At 43.3% G+C, this 21,548-nt stretch overlaps 1 protein-coding gene across 6 annotated transcripts in view; it reads right to left on the bottom strand.

Annotated features, from left to right (window-relative positions):
- Positions 1-21,548, bottom strand: part of IPO13 (importin 13) — a 189,032-nt gene that overhangs the window by 33,417 nt on the left and 134,067 nt on the right. For 3 of the 6 annotated variants that reach the window (XM_085885606.1, XM_085885610.1, XM_085885604.1), the window contains 4 exons: positions 17,969-18,103; positions 16,198-16,341; positions 8,740-8,820; positions 8,493-8,630 (listed from right to left, as the gene is read on the bottom strand). In XM_085885606.1, coding sequence (XP_085741732.1) covers positions 8,493-8,630; positions 8,740-8,820; positions 16,198-16,341; positions 17,969-18,103 — 498 coding nt within the window. The remainder of the gene's footprint in view (positions 1-8,492; positions 8,631-8,739; positions 8,821-16,197; positions 16,342-17,968; positions 18,104-21,548) is intronic. The other 3 variants (XM_085885605.1, XM_085885607.1, XM_085885609.1) reach the window with 3 other exon arrangements.

The raw sequence follows: 21,548 nt of genomic DNA on the forward strand, positions 1-21,548 counted from the left end.
GTACAATCAGCATTGTGGGGAGGAATATTATTTCTCTGGCTCTACTTCTTTCTCCTTGAACTAGAAACTGCTATAGTGGCACCCAGAGGGCAAAATATACCCAATTGAATGAGTCTAGGCGATGATTAAATAAGAGTCTGGGCACGTTGTGAAGTGATGTACATACGGCTCCAGTGCCATCCAATCAAAATATTGTTGCGGATTTGGAAAGCTATCGCACTCAACATTCAGGTCCTTTAGCTCAGTTATATCGGTAAGTACATGTTGCCAGTTAAGGTCTCGACCCTAGTCTAATGGGTAATTAAATGTTTCTGCGCTGTGAAGTTGTTTTAATAGTCAGGTTTTCTTTCCGTTATTTTTACACCACCGACTGCACCGCCGACGTCGCCGCCGACCACACCGCATCGCCCGCGCCTCGTTTCCTTCACCTCGCCCTGGCCGACGTCAGGGGTGAGCGGAGCCCTGCAGAGATATGTTGCTCAGCTTCCTGTGCCAGGGGCGAGTCCAAGTCATGTCACCACGCCACCGTGACCAATCGGCAGGCAGCCGGCGTCTTCCGCGTTCCACCTCCGACCCAGCACCGTCGCCATCAATCACGCGGTCTGAGGAGAAGCCGTAGGCGGAGCCACAAACGCCCCCCGCTGGAGACTCGGCCAAAGGGAGTGCCTCGCCCAACATGCGCCTGTCCAATCAGGAGCGGACGAGGAGTCACATGGTATGGGGCCTCCGGTCCATTGGGAGGGCAAGTGAGGAGGAGAGAAGCGTCCATTGAGCGGAAGGGGGCCGATATAAGGTGTGTTCTGAGGAGATTTCGTCGTCGTTCGTTCCCTGCTTGTCTTCTCCAGTTTCTTCTCTGCCTGGCTCATCACCTTGGCTTCTACAACGACCTTGTCCTGGCCCCAGAGCTTCGTGTCGTCGTCCTCCGCCTGGCTGGTACGGCGACACCAGTCTCAAGACCAGGGGACGTCCAGCTGCGCACTCCTGGCCAGGTAGCCAGCCAGCTACCCTGACCCTCAGCCCGACTGTCCTCTGGGCTGGAGGTCCCATTAAAGACCCAAGGGGTCCATTTCTGTCTGGGTGTGCGTGTGTCGGTTTGTGGTGCCAGTCTGTTAAGTAGTGAATTGTATAAGTGTTTTGCCTGTACATACGTGCATTGCCTGGTATTCGGTTTAGTTCTACTCTTTGTGTTCCCTAGTTCCCCATTATTATTGTAAAATAAAACCCCAATTGTTTAAATGTACTCAGCTCGTCGTGTCATTTCATTCATTGGCTGAGCATGTCATGCATGTGAGGGATTAGTCGGCCATTGCCAGGGTCGCTAGATAATTGGGCTGGCGGAATTCGGCGAGACCACCGCTCGGCTACGCACACGAAATGCGCCCGCTTAAGCGGCTCGCTTCCGTACGAGTTCCGCCGAGGGTGAAGTACCCCGGTAGCTGGATCACGTGGGTACTTAGGTAAGTTGAAGTTGGCAATTAACCCTACCCCACGTGATCTCCCCATTGGCGTATTTCGGTCCAAAATAACCAGGACCCGTTGACCCGGAGTTTTCCGGGCCGGCGATCTGACATTCCGGGCGATCGAGCCGAGGTGACCACCGCTCCATCGAGGGTCGTGCTCGTGGCGACGCGCCGGCGGGAAACAACAACAGTATGTTCATCACGATGTTATAACAGAATAAGTACAAAAGAATAGACAATTCGGTGAGACCAAAAAGACAATACGAGAAGGTAATGGTTGTATCAAATCATGAATTTATGATCACTTTTCATCACCAGACTTTGTTGCTTTGGTGTAAAAATGTTAGCATGCACGGTGGAGTTGTTGCAAATATGACGCAGAAAAGTCTCTGACGAGGTGAGAAAATTGTTGATAAACTATTTTATATTGCTTGAAAACATTTCAATCACAATGGAAATCAGGAAAGGTACCAACACCGTGCCAAGCATTGTCTAAAAAGGGATACGAGTTTCCATAAACAGTAATATACGAGAAAGATTCCCTCGAGAGTGATGCAATATCATAATTTAACATGTAGGCCACTGGTCAGGTGAGCAGATGACGAAATATGTGTGGTGTGTCCAGGGAGACTGTCAATATGTCTTACTTTAAGTTCAAAGCATCAAGCCATGACTGAAAAGGAAAAAGAGCAGTTCTCATCAGCCTCGATGTAGGCCAATTTGATCACGGTCATTGAAAGACCACAGAGAGAGGTAGACGAGGCGAGATTGGAATGAACCAGATTGGACAGAATCAGATCAAAGAGAGATGAGTTCATCTTGAGGAATCTGCATTAGGAATTTAACTAAATTGGGTTAGATCAGTGATGCCATCCACAGTCAATCGGTCAGATGGCAGCCAAATCACAGTCCAAAAAGACTGAGACAAGAAAAGCTTGGATAAAAAGAGGGGGGAAATATTCTATAGATAAATGCTCTTTAAATTGAATGGTCACAATGAAAAAAAAATGGTGGGCGAATAGAATGGCCCAAAAAAAATACTGAATTGTCATTACCATCATCCATGACCATATTTTATTTCAAAAGGATGGGCTCATCCATGAGAAGTAGTGAATTTTTTCATGGCGAAGGCCTTGGCAATCTAAAGTAAAGGCAAAGGTTGATCTCTGAATTTCCATCCAACCTGGTGTCGTGGAAATGAAAAGTCTCCATAGATTAGAAAGACATAATTGGGTGGGAGGGAAGCAGCGACAAATGTTTGAAGAAAAAGCCTCGTATATGGAGTGGTCACAGCTTGGGTGACACAAATAAGAGATTGTTATGGAGAGAGACATGAAGCGCGAAACACTCAGTGGGTTTGGGGGAGGGGGTGTGAATACAAGAGTTATGGACAGAAATAGCAAAACTACAACCAGGATAAGAGCTGGGTTTGTCAAAGTGCAAGAGGGAGTTACTCGAGAGGGAGGAAATCAAATCAAGAACATCATGTGTGAGAAAGGTTTCTATCAGACAAAAAATGTTGGGAGAGATCGAGGGTACGTGGAGATACTTGGAAGCCAGTTTGAAGCATTTTAGAGGTGCAGAGAGTGAAGCAGAGTGAGAGAAAGCGTGTGAGAGAGAGCGTGTGAGAGAGAGCGTGTGAGAGAGAGAGAGAGCGTGAGAGCGTGAGAGCGTGAGAGCGAGAGCGTGAGCGAGAGCGAGAGCGAGAGCGAGAGAGAGAGAGAGAGAGAGAGAGAGAGAGAGAGAGAGAGAGAGAAGAAGAGGAGAGGTTGAAACAGAAACTAGGGGCTGGGGAAAAAGAGGGGGGGGTTGTGGGTTGGGGTTACACCATTAGGAATGAGATTATTGAAGAAGATTAATGATGTGAGGGGTGTTGGAGAGATGAATAAGGAGGATGGATAATTGCAAGGAGTTGCTTTTTTGATTTCTTCTTATCGAGCTTTAAAGTAATGGATTCTTTCTTATAGGGTTTAAAAACTTCCTCTGTTACTTCTTATAGAGTTTAAAAACATTCTCTATTGCTTCTTATAGAGTTTTAAAACATCCTCTATTGCTTCTTATAGAGTTTAAAAACATCCTCTATTGCTTCTTATAGAGTTTAAAGCATCCTCTATTGCTTCTTATCGAGTTTAAAATCATCTCTCTATTGCTTCTTAGAGAGTTTATAAACATTCTCTAGGGTCATTCCGTGCCAACTCACCTAAATTTCAAAAACCTCCCCAGGTCACCTCCTCAGATTTTGCTGGAAAAAATCTTTAATGTAGATCTATATGGCTTAGCTCTACCCACCATGCAAAAGATTAGCTTTCAATTCCTCATTGCTTAAAAAAATCTATCTCTAGAGACCTTTGAAATTTGGCCCTAAAAATGCCAAATATGAAAACCGCATTTTTTTTCAACTTCAGCGGCTTATAATTTTATAATGGACTCCTCTAGAAAGTTGATATTGCAAATATTTACTAATTGGCATCCAAATTTTTCAATTATGGCATCAGATAGCCTCTGGGATGCATATTTCTCACTCTAAAGGAAGCTAAAAATGGCTTTTGGGCCAAAATGAGCTAAAATAACGTGAAACTATAGGAGCCCTCCTGAAAATATGGAACAACTTAGAATTTTTTCCTCATAACACAGTGATTATAGGGTCATTATCTATCCATAGATACATTTTTGTTGGGATAATACAGTTAGGTGATGAATTATAAAAGTTTTACCATAAGCCCTTGCCTCCGAGGGCTCTAAAATGAACCAATTTTGTCCCCTGGTTTGACCATGTGGCTCGGGGTTTAGGATCTTAATTATTTTCTAAAGATTGTCTCATATAAGATGTGTCTACTGACCGAATAATTTTATCTAACGCCCATGGCTTCATATTAAAATAAATTTTTATTTACATGCACGTTTTTTTTATAATTATTCACTTTTTTCATATTCATGAGCTTATAAATCTGAAACAACACTCGAAAAAAGTGATACTGCAGATATTTATAAACTGGCATATGAAATTTAAGGATCTGTTATCAGAATGCCTGATAAATGCATATGTTTCTATCTGTAGGAAGTTGAAAATGCCACTTTGACCAAAAATGGTGAATATGCAGGGGGCATTAACTGAGGTTATGTCACAACTTGGATTATTCTTCTCATAAATTAAGAATTATAAGTACATTTTTTATTCAAAAATAAATTCTTGTAATGATAATCCAAACATGCTTGGGTTTTAATTTTAAAAAAACATGTCCTACAGTTCTCTATTTGAAGTCATTAGTTATGACATACACCAGATTAGTTATGCCTCTGAGTGCTAGATAATCATGATAATGAATGTCATAAAAGATGAAACGTCAATAAAGAGTTTTCTAAGGTATAAAAATTACAAATATTCATTGTCTCTGTATATCTGTAAATAAAAAAAGCTGCAACTCAACGAAACAGATTTGTTCTAATTTATAATTTGCAATCACTAACGAAAGTAATCATTGGCATGTATTTATGAATGAATAACATCCTTATCACTAATGTCTAATAAGAAGCATAATTTAGCCTCATGCGCACCCCTGAAAGTTCACCTTGTTTTGTACCAAGTGGGCCAAATTGCCATATTTGGCTTCCTAAAACTAGGAGTATCTGCTTTCTACAGACATTCTGATGCCACAATCTGAAATTTTGTACACCAGTTTATAAAATTCTGCAGTAACTCTTTCCTGGATAGTTACATTTAAGATTTATAAACTTCTGAATATGAAAAAAGTGAATTATAAAAAACGTGCATGTAAATAAAAATTTATTTTACAATGTAGCCATGGGCGTTAGATAATATTATTCGGTCAGTAGACACATCTTATATGAGGCAATCTTTAGAAAAAAAATGAAGATCCTAAACTCCTAGCCACATGGTCGAACCAGGGGACAAAATTGGTCCATTTTAGAGCCCTCGGAGGCAAGGCATTGTGTTAAAACTTTTATAATTAATCACCTAACTGTATTATCTCAGCAAAAATGTATCTATGGATAGATAATGACCTTATAATCACTGTGTTATGAGGAAAAAATTCTAAGTTGTTCCATATTTTCAGAAGGGCTCCTATAGTTTCACCTTATTTTAGCTCATTTTGGCCAAAAAGCCATTTTTAGCTTCCTATAGAGTGAGAAATATGCATCCCAGAGGCTATCTGATGCCATAATTGAAAAATTTGGATGCCATTTAGTAAATATTTGCAATATTAGCTTTCTCGTGGAGTCCATTATAAAATTATAAACCAGTGAAGTTGGAAAAAGATGCGTTTTTCACATTTGGCATTTTTAGGGCCAAATTTCAAAGGTCTGTTGAGATAGATATTTTTTAAACGATGAGGAATTGAAAGCTAATCTTTTGCATGTTGGGTAGAGCCATATACATCTACATTTAAGAATTTTTCCAGCAAAATCTGAGGTGACCTGGGGACCCTTAGGTGAGTTGGCACGGAATGACCCTCTATTGCTTCTTATCGAGTTTAAAAACATTCTCTATTGCTTCTTATAGAGTTTAAAAACATTCTCTATTGCTTCTCATAAAGTTTAAAAACATCTCTCTATTGCTTCTTCTAGAGTTTAAAAACATTCTCTATTGCTTCTTATAGAGTTTAAAAACATCTCTCTATTGCTTCTTTTAGTGTTTAAAAACATCTCTCTATTGCTTCTTACAGTTTAAAAACATTCTCTATTGCTTCTTATCGAGTTTAAAAACATCCTCTATGGCTTCTTTTGAGCTTAAAAACAATACTCATGATTGTTTCTCACAGAGCTTCAAAATATTGTTATTGCTTCTTTTAGAGCTTGAATTTTTCAAGCTCTATAAGAAGCAATAACAAAAAAACATTCCATTGTTTCTCATGAAGCTCAAAAATAATTTTCAATGCTTCAAAACACTTTATTGCTTCTTGCAGAGTATAGAAAATATACCTGCAATTGTTAATCATAAAGCTTAAAAATAATTATCATTGCTTCATATAATCCCATTCCTTCTGTGCCGTAAAGGCACATAGCGTTGCAGAGGCAGTTTCATTGGCAAGGAGTACATTGGCTGGATGGTTCGCCACTGATGCAGGTTACCCTGAATGGTTATTACCCCAGTACACTGGTACTAATTTTGGCGACCTCGGAAGGATTACAGGCTGATCCAACCCCAACTGGCCTGAATTAAACGCTTTTTGGGGGCTCAAACTCAGGACCATAAAGTCCCAAGCCAGCCACCTTAACCGCAAAGCCAACACCAGCCTGATATTGTTATGAATTTGGAAGCTTACTGCACACAACAGCCAGAGTCCTTATAGCTCAGTTATATCGGTAAGTGTGTGTTTCTAGTTAAGGTCCCGTCCCTAGTCTAATGGGAATTAAATGTACGTGCACTGCGGAGTTATTTTGATAGATAGGATTTTTACATTTTACATCAACTACAACAACAACACTCTGCTCTCAGCATCCTCCGCGTGCTCGCTGGCATGCGGGCATGTGCGGAATTCCTTTGGAATGGAATTCCATTCCAAATATGGTCACGAAGCGTTTCACTTTGGCTGTGCGCCAAAAATAAGGGTATGCGTCGTTTTTCGCCCAATGGGCGACAAGCAGACCAGAGTCGGGGCGGTCCTTGGCAAAAAGGCGGAGCCGCGACATGCCGTTCACCCAATGGGAGCAGGCCACGGGAGCGGACAGGCCCCAAAAAGAAAAGCGACAAAGGAGAAGCAACGAATGATTGTGTCCAGTCTGCTCGAGTGCGCGTCCAGTCTGCTCGAGTGTGCGTCCAGTCTGCTTGAGTGAGCGTCTCTGTCCGGGTCTGCAGCTGACTGCATCGCGCGGATCCGAGTTGTCTCGTCTCGTGCATTGCTGCGGGCGGTCGACCATCTCAACTCAGGAGATCATCTCGTGTCACCTGGCTGCGAGCCGGAGGAGTGTGCAAACGCCCTACGCAACCCTCCGTACCTGGTGCTTGGAGCGGCCTCGTGTTGCGGATTCGAGTCCCGTTACCCAAAGATTGTCGAGAACCACATGAGGTGGACAGGTCCTGGGCATTTGTGTGTGCGTGTGTGTGTCTCTTTCTGGGCATTTGTGTGTGCGTGTGTGTCCTTGGGCCCCGTCTATAAGTAACAACTGTGTAATTGCTTTCTTTGCTCATTGTACATTGCATTTCTTATAGTCGTGATAACTCTACTCTTTGTGTGCTTCCCCTCCCCGATTATTGGAAAATAAATTCCCCTTTTGTTGAATGTCCCAGCTCGTCCTTGTCCTTTCTATCATTGGTTTGCTGTGCTGCGAACGGGAATTAGGAGGCTTCATTGTTGCCATAATCGTGCAATCGGCCCGGCAGGAATCTGGTACTCTCCGCTCGGGGTACGACTCGGATCCGGCTCGGTAACGGCCCGGATCGCGCAGATCTTGCCGAGGGTGAATTTCCCTGGTAGTTTGGATGACGTGGGTATTTAGGTATATTGAAATTGGCAATTGACCCTATCCCACGTGGTTGACCTATTGGCGATCTTCGGTCCGATAAGGGGCCCATGACCTTTCGGATTTATCTGAAAGGTACGACTTCGATTCCGGGTGTTCGGTGGAGCCGACTCTACTGCTCCACCAAGCGGTCGTGCTCGCCACCGAGACCCGGCCCCAAAACAATATTACTTCTTATGGAGCTTAGAAAATATACCTGCGATTGTTTCTCATATAACTGAAAAATAACTTTCATTGCTTCTTATAAAGCTCAGAAAATATACCTGTGCTCTTCTCATCGAGCCGAAAAGTATTTATTATTGCTTCTCACACATCTTTTAAAAAATATACTTGTGATTGTTTCTCAGAGAGCTTTAAATTATTTTTATTGCTTCTAATAGAGCTTAAATGTACTCGCAGGTGTTTCTCATAGGACATTAAAAAAAAAGTTTTTCATTGTTCCCCCAATTTTTTTCAAATACTTTTATTTCTCATATAGCTTAAAAATAAATGTTAAAGCAAATGCAGTGAAGACAAGTGAGAAATGATGGCGAAGTGACTCAAACTAACTTCACGAGTCAGTTCCAATGCAGATGACTGTGGTACCGTGCTGTACATCTGACCCAACATCTCTGAAAGCTGGGGTATCATGGGACCAAAGTCATCGACAAGGGTCTTCACAGACTTTATGAACACGGTGCAAACGGCCTGCGAAACAAGAGAAACCCACTTTAAGCACAGCACTCGAGATGTTCAACAAAAGTCTTTTTAGAAACTCGACCCAAAAGGTCAGCATGTTCCCCAATGATGGTCTCACCTCAACTACCTGGCTGTCATTGATCCACTTTGCAAGCAGTTTCTGAACAAGCTGAAAAACCTGTTGAAGGACGACAACCACCTGTTCCAACAGACACAGCAGGCATACATTTGGTTTTCAAATGCTCCAAAGTTAAAAAGTTGATAGCTCAAGAAAAAAAACATGAAATTGTTGGTATTTTTTTATCAGCAGTTGGAAAATAAAAACCGGTCATTCAAAAAAAATAATAATAAAGTACGAGGACATTCAGAAAGTTTCCAGCTTGACCTAGTTAATGATACATTTTGACCCAACCAATTTCAAAGGACAAAGTACTGTCAAGATCCCGACATTCATGGAGGATACGTTCCTGAAAAATGCCGAAAATGTTGAATCCACGAATGTCGGGGGATTGTTTCAATCGGAAAAATGGCGATATGTTCCTGGTGGTTCGTGATTCATAAGGGAAAATAAAAAATCCCATGAAAAACTGTGAATACGTCTGTGAAAAATAAAACATGAAAACACGGAAAAAAATGTGAATGCAACCAGGAAAACGCGAAAAAAAAAACCCGCGAATACATGAAGCACAGGGCCACAAACATAGAAGCAGGTCAGAACTAGAACAGTGCTCTTCGACGTCAACAGATATTCCTACCCCCACATTATTACACCATTTTGACATACTTAAAGTCACGTGACCGGAACGAGCTTGGCAATTCCCGTTAGCAGTCAGGAGCAGAATGTTGACATCAAATTTCAGCCGGATCGGCCCAGTGGTTTGGGCTAGAGAAGTCAATATAGGATACAGATGGATGGACGGAGAGTGCGTTATGACAAAACCTTTTCTCAAATTTCAATTTCAGACAAGCTACAAAAATCACACATTTCCAATGGAGAGTACTTGACATGTACGAAGTTTGAATTTTTTTTCCATGGAGCGGTTTCTGAGATACAGAGGTCCAAATTTTTTCCTTTTTTCCAACATAGCTGCGATACCACCTGACCTATGACGTCATAATTATCATTTTAAACATTTTACCAGAGTTGTCGCACCTATGGTGAAAATTTGTGTCAATCAAATATGTGGTTTTAGAGCAAACAGAGAACACTTGAAGGGCACTCGGTAGAGCGCATACCTCCTCCCAATAAGACCTGATCCACGAGAACATATCTGGCCCAATACATTGATGAGAATCATTCAATGGTGAAGAATCACTGAAGAAATTCCAGTTGTCAGATCCGGATTCGGATATTCACTAAAATCGTATCAATTTGTTGGGGTCACACACCCAACCTGTCCACCAAGTTTCATCCGAATCCATCGATAACTTTTTGAGATATCATGCTATATTTAGTTTTTGGCCCGATCTCTCAATAGTAAAGAATCACTGAAAAAAATCCTCGTAGTCGGATCCAGATCTTCACAAAAATCTAATCAGTTCGTCCTTGTCACACACACTGAACCTGTCCACAAAATTTAATTCGGATCAGTCCACAACTTTTTGAGATATCCTGCAAACAAACAAACAAACAAACAAACAAACAAAGACAGAAAGGGGTGAAAACATAACCTCCTTCACCTTCGGTGGCAGAGGAAATTAGCACGGATGAACGTACGTATGGACAGACAGACGGACAACGCAAAAACATGTCTCCGGAGACTTCGTCAGCAGAGGCAAAAAAACCTGCAAATAAACCCACGAAAATGCGAAAAACAAAAACCGCAAATACGCAAAGCAAAGGGCCGTGAATGTAGAAGCAGGTCACATTTTATGAACCATGAATACGCGGGGTCCACAATAGCAGAACCGCGAATGTCGAGGTCCGACAGTCTTCATGATTAGATGTAGAATGAAGAACTCATCTCGCTGTTGAAGAGTCGTATCGATCTTCATCGGCAGACAGGTATGACAATGGAAGAAATGAACAAGACATCGATTGAGGTAATGAAACAGAGGTGGCAAGGCAAGTAGAAGCTGGTGTTTCAGGCGTTAACCCTTTGTCGGAGCAAAAGTTATTTTGAGTCACCTTGCCAAGATTTCTCACCTCTTTTGCTCTGATGAAGGGCTAACACCCGAAATCAGCTTTTCCGTGCTTCCCACTGTAGTTAGCATACCTCAATCAACGTCTTGTCAATTTCCGACATTACTCAAGATTTGATATGTTTTGTTTGTAAACAGTCTTGTGTTTTTGCTCTCAAGACTTCGAGACAAAAGTGTCAACATGAGTCGGTCAAGGAGCTTTGAAAAATGGGATGCAGCCGATTCACTGAACGTCAGCACTGCATCAGTGCGCACTCCATCCTCGATTAAGCAATGGGCAACAAAACGGTCCAAGTAAGATGGGTGACTAGAATGTTGACTGCAATAATCACAAGAGATCTCAGCTGGACATTTTCAGAGTGAAATAGGATGGTTTGAAGCAAACCCAGACAGCTTCATTTTCATGTAGTTTCACTCAGGAAGAGTCATATGGGCTTCCCACTTTGATTCTAAGACCAAACAGCAGAACAGGCAGTGGAAGCACACACATTCTCTGCCTCAATGAAAGTTTGAGAAGAAGGCAACAGCAAGAAAGGTGATAGCCATGGTTTCCTGAACAGTGAAGGAGTGATCGTCATTCACTACATCCAAAAAGGGTCAGGTCAGGTATGGGAGCATGTGCCAGAACAGCGCGTCGCTGCGTCCACTTTCCACCGGTACTCCAGGGGCCTCCGTCTGGCCATCCCCCGATCAGATGCCTGGCCCATTCCCATCTCCTTGAGATGATGGTCAACCTGCTGAAACCATGAGGCATGTGGTCAGCCCAATGGCCTCCTCCACTCACGAGACTCCCTCGCTGAGAGAATCTGGTGAGCAGTATCAGCGTCAGGAAAACGAGCCACATGTCCATACAGCCGCAACTGACGCTCACGGACGATGCAGGTAACAAATCTCATCCGAGTCTCTCTCAGCAACCGCTCGTTGGACACAAAATCTGACCAGCGATAGCCAAGGATTCTCTGAAGAGACCTGGTACCAAAGGAATTAAGTCTCCGTCTCAGATCCTTGGTCAGAGTCCAAGTCTCACATCCAGAGAGCAAGACTGAAAACACCAAGGACGTGAAGACTCGGACTTTCGTCCTCCCGCACAGGTACCGGCAGCGCCACACCCCATGATCCAGTGAATCCATGACTCTCCAGGCCCGACTCAGAAGTCTATTGACCTCTGACTCACAGCCAGCAGAGACATGAATATCACTGCCAAGGTAAGTGAATCTCTCCACGACCTCAACATCCTCACCACAAACAGACACAGACAGGACAGCAGCATCCAAGATGTCATTGAAAGCCTGGATCTTAATTTTGAGCCAAGAAACACATAATCCCAGTGGCTCCGACACCTCATTCAACACCGTGACGGGCCCCAAAAGGATATCTAAAGTCTCTGCAACTACATCATCTGCGAAATCAAGGTCCAAATCTTGACATTCCCAAACGATGCACCGCAGCTTGATCTCTCCGACATCCTTCCTAGAATCCAGTCCATACAAGTGCTGAAAAGTGTGGGGGCCAGTACACACCCCTAACGAACTCCAGTAACAACTGGAAATAAGTCAGAGATGGGACCACCACACTTCACAGCACTCTCAGTACCAGAGTAGAGTTCAGACATCAGATCGATCAGTTTTGGTGGCACCCCACGAAGACCAAGAATCCTCCAGAGGGCATCCCGATTCACTGAATCAAACGCTTTACAGAGATCAACATAGGCTGCAAGCAGCCCCTGACGAAACTCTCGTCTGCGTTTGGTGAGGACCTGAAGAGCAAGGATACGGTCAATCGTTGACCTCTTGGTGTAAAGCCTGACTGCTCTGGACACTGGTGCTCAAGCAGATGGTGGTGAACCCGATCAAGAATTATCCGAGCAAAGACCTTGCCCTGCACTGAGAGCAGCGTCACCCCTCGGTAGTTGTTGCAATCTTGGCGATCACCCTTTCCTTTCCAGAGAGGGACAACAAGGCCCCTCTTCCAGTCAATTGGGATGATGCCTGTGTTCCAGTCAGAGCACAGAACTGCATGCAACGACACGAGTGCAGCATTTCCACCAGCCTCGAGAAGTTCAGCATGGATGCCACAGATCCCACGAGCTTTACCCCGTTTCAAGCGGTTCACCCCAGCCCATGTTTCCACAAGCAAAGGTGGACCACAGTTGATTCGAGGGTCAGCAACAGGGATTGTAACACCCTTGACGTCCAACTCGACAGCTGGTGGATCAGCCTGGTACAACCGCTCAAAGTAACTGGCCCAGCGGGCCTTCACTTCAGACTCCTCCGTCAAGAGCCGACCACTCTCTGCTCTAACTGCAGTGCTCCGAGGGATGGGCTTAGATGAACGCAATGTGCGAATTCCCCTGTAAGCAGGACGAGAATCACCTGTCCACAGGTGATGCTCTACCCCCTCACAGATTCCTCGCAATAGGCCTCCTTGTCCACCCTCATTGCACGTACAGTTTTACGCCTCAGCTCCCTGAACAGTTCAGCTCTGCCATTCAGCCTGGCCCTGTGACTCTAGTCAATGGTATCCAGTGTCTCTTGAGAGACAAAATTCTTCTTTGCCCTGCGGTGAACTCCAAGGCATCCACCGGCAACATCAAGGACGGTGGTCTTGAAGGTGCTCCACAACTCTTCAGGACCCCCCAAAGCACCCAGACCCCCCAAGTGTCCACTCAGCCTGTTCGTAAACTCCTCACCTACCCTCTCATCCTTGAGCTTGCCAACATCCAGCCTAGGCTGGGATGCTACCATTCTCCAGGATTTAAGGTGCAGCTTTAGAGTTGCTGCAACAAGCCTGTGGTCAGTATTGAGGAACTGAGCACTCCGGTAGACCCTGCAGTTCTGGATCATCCTTCAGCGACCATCAACAAGGACATGGTCAATCTCCTTTGCCACACCGCCAGCATTGGAATACCAAGTCCAGCGATGAACTTGTGGGCACTAAAACCATGAACCAGCCACCCTAAGTCCATGACTTCTTGCAAAGTCAAGGAACTTAGTGCTATTCTGGTTCATAGTTCCTGACCCATGGGGACCAACACATGTCTCATAACCATCCCTATCATTTCCAGTCGATGCATTGAAATCCCCCAAGACTAGAAGTGTATCTCGTCTGGGGCACTGATCAACCACAGACTCGAGTGTGGCGTAGAATGCATCCTTCACGGTGAGATCACTCGCCTCAGTCGGAGCATAAACAGAGACCAGGGAAATGACACCTAAGGAGTGACGAATCCTTCATCTCATAATATGCTCATTGACCGGTGTTACTTCAATTATCATTGGGGTCAGCTTATTGGACACAGCTCCAGCAACTCCTTGGGAATGGTAACCATCAGAGCGACCAGACCAATAGTAGGTGTAACCACCCACCATGATCTTGCCGCAATCCGGTCTCCGAACCTCAGAGAGAGCTGCAATACCGATGTCTAAACGCTTGAGCTCAGATGATAACAGAGACAGGTCATTATCCTCTCTTAGGGATAGGACATTCCAGGCACCCACCCAAAGGGACCCCCTCAGGTTAACACAAGGAGACCGCCGTCTGGTGGACGACACCTCAGCACTACTCCGACACACTCTCCCGCAATCTGACCCAGGAATGTTACCCCGTGCTTTCCCTCCTATCATCAAAGATTGGGGGTCCCGAAGGCTTTGCCCCAACCCCTTCACCGGTGAGCTGCCCTGCGGAGGGAAGCTGCACAGGAGGTACTCCCACGGAGTTGGTTTTCAGATTTTTTTGCGTTTTGCGGAATGAAGGGTTTTACGGTGGCCAGAGTGCAAATCCTGCCACCAACCTCCTAATAAGAAGTAACCCAACTACAGGAGGACGTCCGCAGACACAGTTGGGCACTAGATATGGATGGCCATTGGCTCACAAGGAGCTCCTCCGCCCTTTGACAGGTTTTGTTTTTAATCCTGCTGGGTGTTCATATCCAAACACCCTCCTCACCAGAAAACCTGATGGGGGAGACGGTTGAGTCGCCGACAACCCGACCATGGAAAAGGTTAGTACAGGTTTACATGGTACCTGTAGCAGGTCACAGATCTAACCTGACCTGACATCCAAAAAGGGGAGAACATCAATGGGTTCTGGTGATGTACTGCACTGGTTGCGAGAAGCCATCAAGAAAAATCACCGTGGAAAGTTGAATCAAGGAGTGCTTCTTCTCCAGGATAAACCATTACATGATACAGCCCAGGTTGCAGTGACCGCAGCGACCAACTGATTTTGAATTGCTTCCCCATCCAGCTTGTTCACTCGATTTAGCCCCCTCAGACAAGATTCACCAGATTCTACTTATTCCCCAAATTGAAAGAAGAGCTTGATGGGAAGAGTTTTTGATGCTGATGCCGATGAAGATGCAATCGCAGTGGTCAATGAGTTGCTGGTTAAGCAGGACAACGACTTCTATAAGATGAGCATTGCAAAGCTGCAGCAGCACTGGTCCAAGAGGATTGAACTCCATGAGGCACTATGTTGAAAAATAAATAAGCTGAAAGCAAGTGAAGTCACTTTCTATGTCATGCAAGAAAAAATTCTGAATGTCCCTCCTATTTGAAATTTGTATCGTGGTGCAACTTTGAGCTGCAAAACGATGGACTCTCAAAGCAAACTGTTCCAGAGAGGTATATTTTCATTTCTGCAAGTTTTGATGAATGTTGAATGTTAAAACACGCTGATAGTTATTTCGAAAAAGTGTAATTTGAAGTCCCTTGAATTGCTCTGTCATGGCTTTGCTGCCAACAGAAAAGCAATGCCTTAAATTTAAACATCACTGATCAAACCCTCGTGAAAAGTACACGAAAAGTTTTTATTTTAATGAAGTATGAAAAATAAAATAAAAACAGTTTCATTTAAGAGAACCACTTCAGCTTCTTCCCACTACAAAATGCATGCCAATTTCAGGCCTAAATATGGCAAAACTTGAGATTGGTGAAAGCTTTTGCTTTGATGAAAAAGTGCCTGGACTTTATTACCAGGCAATCTCCAGTTGCTGAATTTACCAGAACTCAACACGGCTCGGGATGAGACAAGTGACTCCACTTCGACCTCTTTTTCTGTCTCCAGCCACTGCAACTCAACCCAAGATACAAGCATACTGCAAATCTGGTGAGAGGATAGCTGAGCATAAGGCATTTGCAAATGGCTCATTTCACAAGTGAAAAAGGAATGTACAATTTGTTCTACAAGGCTTGGACATATGCCTTGCCAAATAGTATTCACTCACTGGCAAAACCGACAGTGAGAGAAAGGCTCATGCTGGGCAACTTAACGCAGGCTTGATGGGCCAAAATAGCCTCCTCCTGCATCCAAGTACCTTGTGTATCCTTGTGTAACTTGGTGAGACGTGAATCCGTTACTTTATTTTTTAATTTTTTTTTAATTTCCATTCAACCCCACCCAAAGATATGGTCAGTCACTGCCGAGGCATACTTACAGGGTGTGGTCCTTGACCAGGTGGTTTTGGCATGGCGCCCGTGCCATCTTGTTCGGTGTCATTTGGACCGATATTCAGGGTTGTGAACAAATTAGATAAGAGACCCAAAATGTGTATTATCGCTAGTCTATTGGCTGGGGTTTGCTGCCAGGGGTGGTCGTGAAAAAAAGGAAGCATGAGGGGGGAGGAGAAGAAAACCAAAAGGAGAAACATGAGCAACTCAAATTGTGTTTTCAAGGCTGGCAACACTAGAAATAATAATAAAAAAAAGATCAATTGAATCAAACATCAAAATTGAGAATAAACAATGCAGGGAAAATTCACTGAAAAGGATTGAATGTGAGGAGCCCAAAAATTGCATAAAGAAACCAACATTAAAAAAGTTTGAAAAAACAATGTCAATGAACTCAAATGATGCTGAGTACAAAAACAACTTTTACAAATAATATGCCAGCTTAAAATAACAAAAAAAACTACAAAAAAAATGAAAATTATACAACTACGTAACGTAAAGTTAAACATCGTAACACAAAGAAATCATATACTTACGTGATGTTTAAAAGCACACCAGAAAAAATAAAACAATGTTCGAAAAATATTTCATGGAGTGCCAAGGCAAAGAATAAAGGTTCAAAGAATGAAACATTGGTTTTGTGAAGTCAAAATAAAAGTTGGGAACCACTCCTAAGCAGCACTGTTTACAGGGCCCAAAGATGTGGCACCAAAGGGGTGACTGCCATGAACCACCTGGGTGCGACACAATTTGAACAATGCAGGATGCGCCGTGAGATTCTCAAAACAAGAGGTTTGTGCCCATTATAGTGTGAAGATCAATAAAATGGACTTGTTTGAAATGAGTCAGCTTACTTCAACCATGCAAACACTGCTTCCCAACCAACCAACCAACCAACCATTCTCCATTCCCAGCTCAGAAGTTTTTAAAGCAAGGTTATTAGCAAAACATCTAAGACCTTCTTTTTGGACCTTTCCAACACCTTGAAGCAAGAAAAAAAAGTTAAACTTTCCAAAAAAAAAGAAAAAAAAACTTTCCAACACCTTGAGTCGGCCTTGAAAAAGGCCGACTCAAGAGTAGAAGTTAAAACAAGAAAATTGCATCCCCCCTTGGCTTCTCAGTGCGATAACACAGTACCAAGCCATCCACTCATCCATCATTCGGCTAAAGTTATGTATAGGGTGCCAAAGTCAAAGCACCTCGTTAAAAGAAAATGCAGCTGAGAAAAGCACAGCAAATATTTCCCAACAGGAAGTTTATAATGATGTATTTGTGAAAGCAACTTTTCAAAGATAACCTAAAACTCCGTTTCTTGTCCCACTGTCGGCACGTTGCCTTTTTGCTCTCTCTCACCTCGCTCTTCCGTGAGCCAAGATTTTGCATGCAAAAAAAATAAGAAAAGGATTGCAAGAAAAGAAACTCCACTTGGATCAGCCATTTAAAGTTTATCGTTTCCAAATCCACTACCGATTGAACTTTTGACTCTTCTCTGCTCCTGTTCGTCCAATTAGTATTATTTGACCTAAAAGGCCGACTCAAGAGTAGAAGTTAAAACAAGAAAATTGCATCCAATAAACCATCGCCGTTGTCATGCGTTCAAAGAATAATAAGAGTTTTAACATTTCATTTCAACCGTGTTGCACTGGGAATTTTCTGCTTCTGCCAGGTACAAATAATTTGCTCCAAGCCAATCAATCGTTTTGGATGAAGTTTTGTCCCCTCATTTTATCACCCACAGTGGCCTAGTACAAAACTCACAGGCTGCTCAGCAAGGCTCTCAAGCTGCTGGATGTGCGGCGTGAGGAGAGTCTGAAGGTGGCCCAGAATTTCAGCGATTGGTAGGGGTGACAGCATTAAACCCAGCGCCTGCATGAGCCACATGCACTGGCTGCTCTGTGGACCGAAGGACGGAGAACAGTCATTCCACTGCGCAAATCAGTGACGACTTGATGTGTAGAAACATAACACATTCTTGTTTCCAATACTCGAGCCATAATCATGCGAAATACATTTTACCACAAGTTAACAGTGCACTTTGTGGTTGTCTGCCAAAGAGAATGAGGGAACTTAATCAAGTCATAACTAGGAATATCTCAACCATTCTAGTACTTTTTTTATTTGGTTAAAACAGTGACCAAAGTTCAAGGAGGAGCTTTGTAAATAAATCACTAGTTCTTTGAAATCAGTGTCGATCAGCTTCTAAACAGTGAGCGGTGAGAACTCCAAAAGGTGAGCACACTTTTGAGAGAACATCAATTATGCCGTTCACGACACTAAAGGACAGGTCTCTTGACACAAAGCAATTTTAGCTCAGCTAAGCTCAGCATTGGCATGTGGGCGGAAATCCAGACTTACTAAATCAAAGCCACAAATGACCCATTAAACACATGGTCCTAAAATGCTTCTCGTTAGTCTGCATTATGCCAGGAATGGCATGCTTCGCCAAGGGAGACCATTCGCTCCATGCCCGGTGGATATGGTGACCGAAGAAAAAACAAAAACCCATTTTGACTTTCCAGAAAAAAAAAAATATTCAATCCCACTTTGGTGACATATCACAAAGCAGAATATTATCCTCAAAGGCAAAGACAGAGGCAGTAAAGTGGACAAACAAAAGTACCCTTATCTGTTATGTGGAAAGAGTTTTGTTGTTGTTTTCTGGCTTCCATCACAATTATTCCGGCGTTCTCGTGCGTCAGCCAGGGAAGATTTGGTCCTAGTGTTTAATGAACCAGCCCACCCAGCCTGATGTTTGATGTTTGACCCACCCAGCCTGATGTTTGACTAAGTATTTAAGAGCAGGAATTTGGAATTGGGCCAAGATGCCAGCGGTAGCTCACAGTTTGCTGTTTGACAATTTGCCGAATTTTATGCTCTGCGTAATAATACTGAGTAGGCGTCCAGCATGCCTCACTACGGTTGCCATAAAAATGATTTTAATGGCTTATATTATATTTTGATTTAGATAGAGATTAAATTTAATGGCAGAACTTGAAATACAATAAAAAAAATTAATGATCCATAAACCTGTGTACTATATTTGCATTATCAAACAATAAGATGAAAAACATGAACATTTGAGAGAAAATCAGATATAGGTTAAACACACAGGGTAAGTGAAGGTGTTCTGCAAGGACCTCAGCATAATGAATCAAGGGCTTAATAAGAACGGCCAAAATGCAACCCACATACCACCCTTGTTAAACGATAATACAATTGTCCAATGGCATGCATCAGATAATTGTGCTATACATGAGGCAAGATCAACAATGGTATTATTGAATGAGGCAAGATCATTGCATTAAATATGCCCCAAAATGATGCTCTTTATAAATCACCTTTGCACAGGGAAGTGACTTTTTTATTTTATATACAATGTCGAGGCTCATATAAGAGCCAACACACGTAACATACAACAACGGGAGCAGGAGACAAGAGGGGCGGGAGAGGGAAGCACAATACAGTGGGGAACAGAGACATGAGGAGATCTTGGAAGGGAAAGGAATGGGACGGGTACACGGGGTAAACAAGATGGACATTACAGGGACTTTCAGGTCCTTACATGACAGGGACTTTCAGGGAGGAAAGGAGGAAATTTGAAGGTGGGGGGGGTTTGGGGTGGTTTAACAGGGGGTAGAAAAGATCGTGGTTTTGGATGGGGGAAGATATGCGATGGTGGTGAACAGTTGCTTTGAAGACATGGAGGGAAGAGTGGGATTGAAGAGAGTGTGGGAGTTTGCTGAAAAGGTGGGGGGAAAAAAAGGAGGAATGAAAGAGCGAAGGTGAGCAGTGATTCGTGATTTTGGTAATTTTACCAGAAGGAGGTTGCTGGCAGGCGTTGAGAACCCTGCAGAAATATGGGGGGTGGGGGGGAGAGGAGACATATCGTAGACAGAGCAGGGGGTGGGGGCAATGCCAGAAAGGAGATGTTGGAAGACAGAAAGACCAATGACCTGTATGCGTTGAGAAAGTGAGAGATCCAAATACTCAGCTTCATCACGGGAGATACCAATGATCCTAAATGCATTGGTTTCCACAGTGTGAAGCCAAGAAAGATGAAAGGCATTTGGAAGAGCAGTACTCTTCCATTCCAGCTTCCATCCCAGCACCATCCCAGAGGGGAGAGCAGTACTCCATCAGGCTGCGGACAAAAGCCTTGTATGTGGTCAGGAGCTCAGGTGTGCCAATGAAGGACTTTGCATGACGGAGGATTCCCAGTCGGTGACTGGCTTTGGAGGCCAACTTGGAAATGTGGCTTTCTCAGGAAAGGTCATGGCAGATAGTGATACCCAGAAGCTTGAATGAAAGGACTTCTTTAAGAGGATTGTTGAGAAAGTAGATGGTGGTTGGGGGGGGGGGAGGGGTGTTCAAGACGGTCCTTTTGGAGAGACAGAATGAGAGGGTGAGATTTGTCTGGAATGAAAGACATGTTCCATGTGTTGGACCAGTTTGTGATTTTATCCAGATCTGCAGAGAGCGAAGAACCTGCTGCTTGCTGATCTGAGGGATGACAGATGGGACGGCAGAGGGTGGAGTCATCAGCAAAGAGATAAAGAGGATTTTCCAGAGGAGGAGAGATCATTGATGAAAACCAGAAAAAGACCAGGGCCCAGACCACTGCCTTAAGGAACTCCAGACTGGACAGGAAGAGGAACTGCCACATCAAGCATGATATAAAGTCAAAGCACTGTTTTTAGTTTGGCATGTGTTTTGTCAAAAGTCTAAAGAATACATCAATTGTCATAATGAGAGAGATAACAACCAACGAATGAAATGGAGAAACATGAAATGAATGGAGAAACCAACAAAACAACTGCAATTGGAGACAACCAACGAGAGAGACAGAGACAGAGATTGTAAAAGGTAAGGGTTGATATTAAAGTTTGAACCAAGAGAGGGGATATAGAAAGAGAAAGAAAAGACACTAACAAGTAAAATATATACATATTTCCATGCATGCTGTATATTAAATGCAATAATGTACATTTTAAAGAATTAATTATTTTGAAGAAAAAGTAGAATCATAAAAGTTGTGTAACTCGACCTTGAATCTGCACCATAGCTTCAAAATAAATCGTTTTGAAAAATAAAATACTAAATAAATAGTACTCTGATTATATTTGTAATGCTTTGATCAGGTGACAAAAAAAATGCAATGAGAAAGGATCAATAATATTTGCCCAAAACAAAATCACAAGGATCAAGACCGCACCTGTTCCAATTTCATTTCTCATTTACTAAACATCACGTATATCTATACTAAACATCCATATATACAGTCGAGTTATTAGCGATGAGACACGGGCTTTTGTCACCATCAAACTCGCACGACTGCAGG

Source organism: Eptatretus burgeri, chromosome 6, assembly GCF_056783735.1.
Source record: "Eptatretus burgeri isolate ZD-2024b chromosome 6, Ebu_testis_v1, whole genome shotgun sequence".
Classification (NCBI taxonomy): domain Eukaryota; kingdom Metazoa; phylum Chordata; class Myxini; order Myxiniformes; family Myxinidae; genus Eptatretus; species Eptatretus burgeri.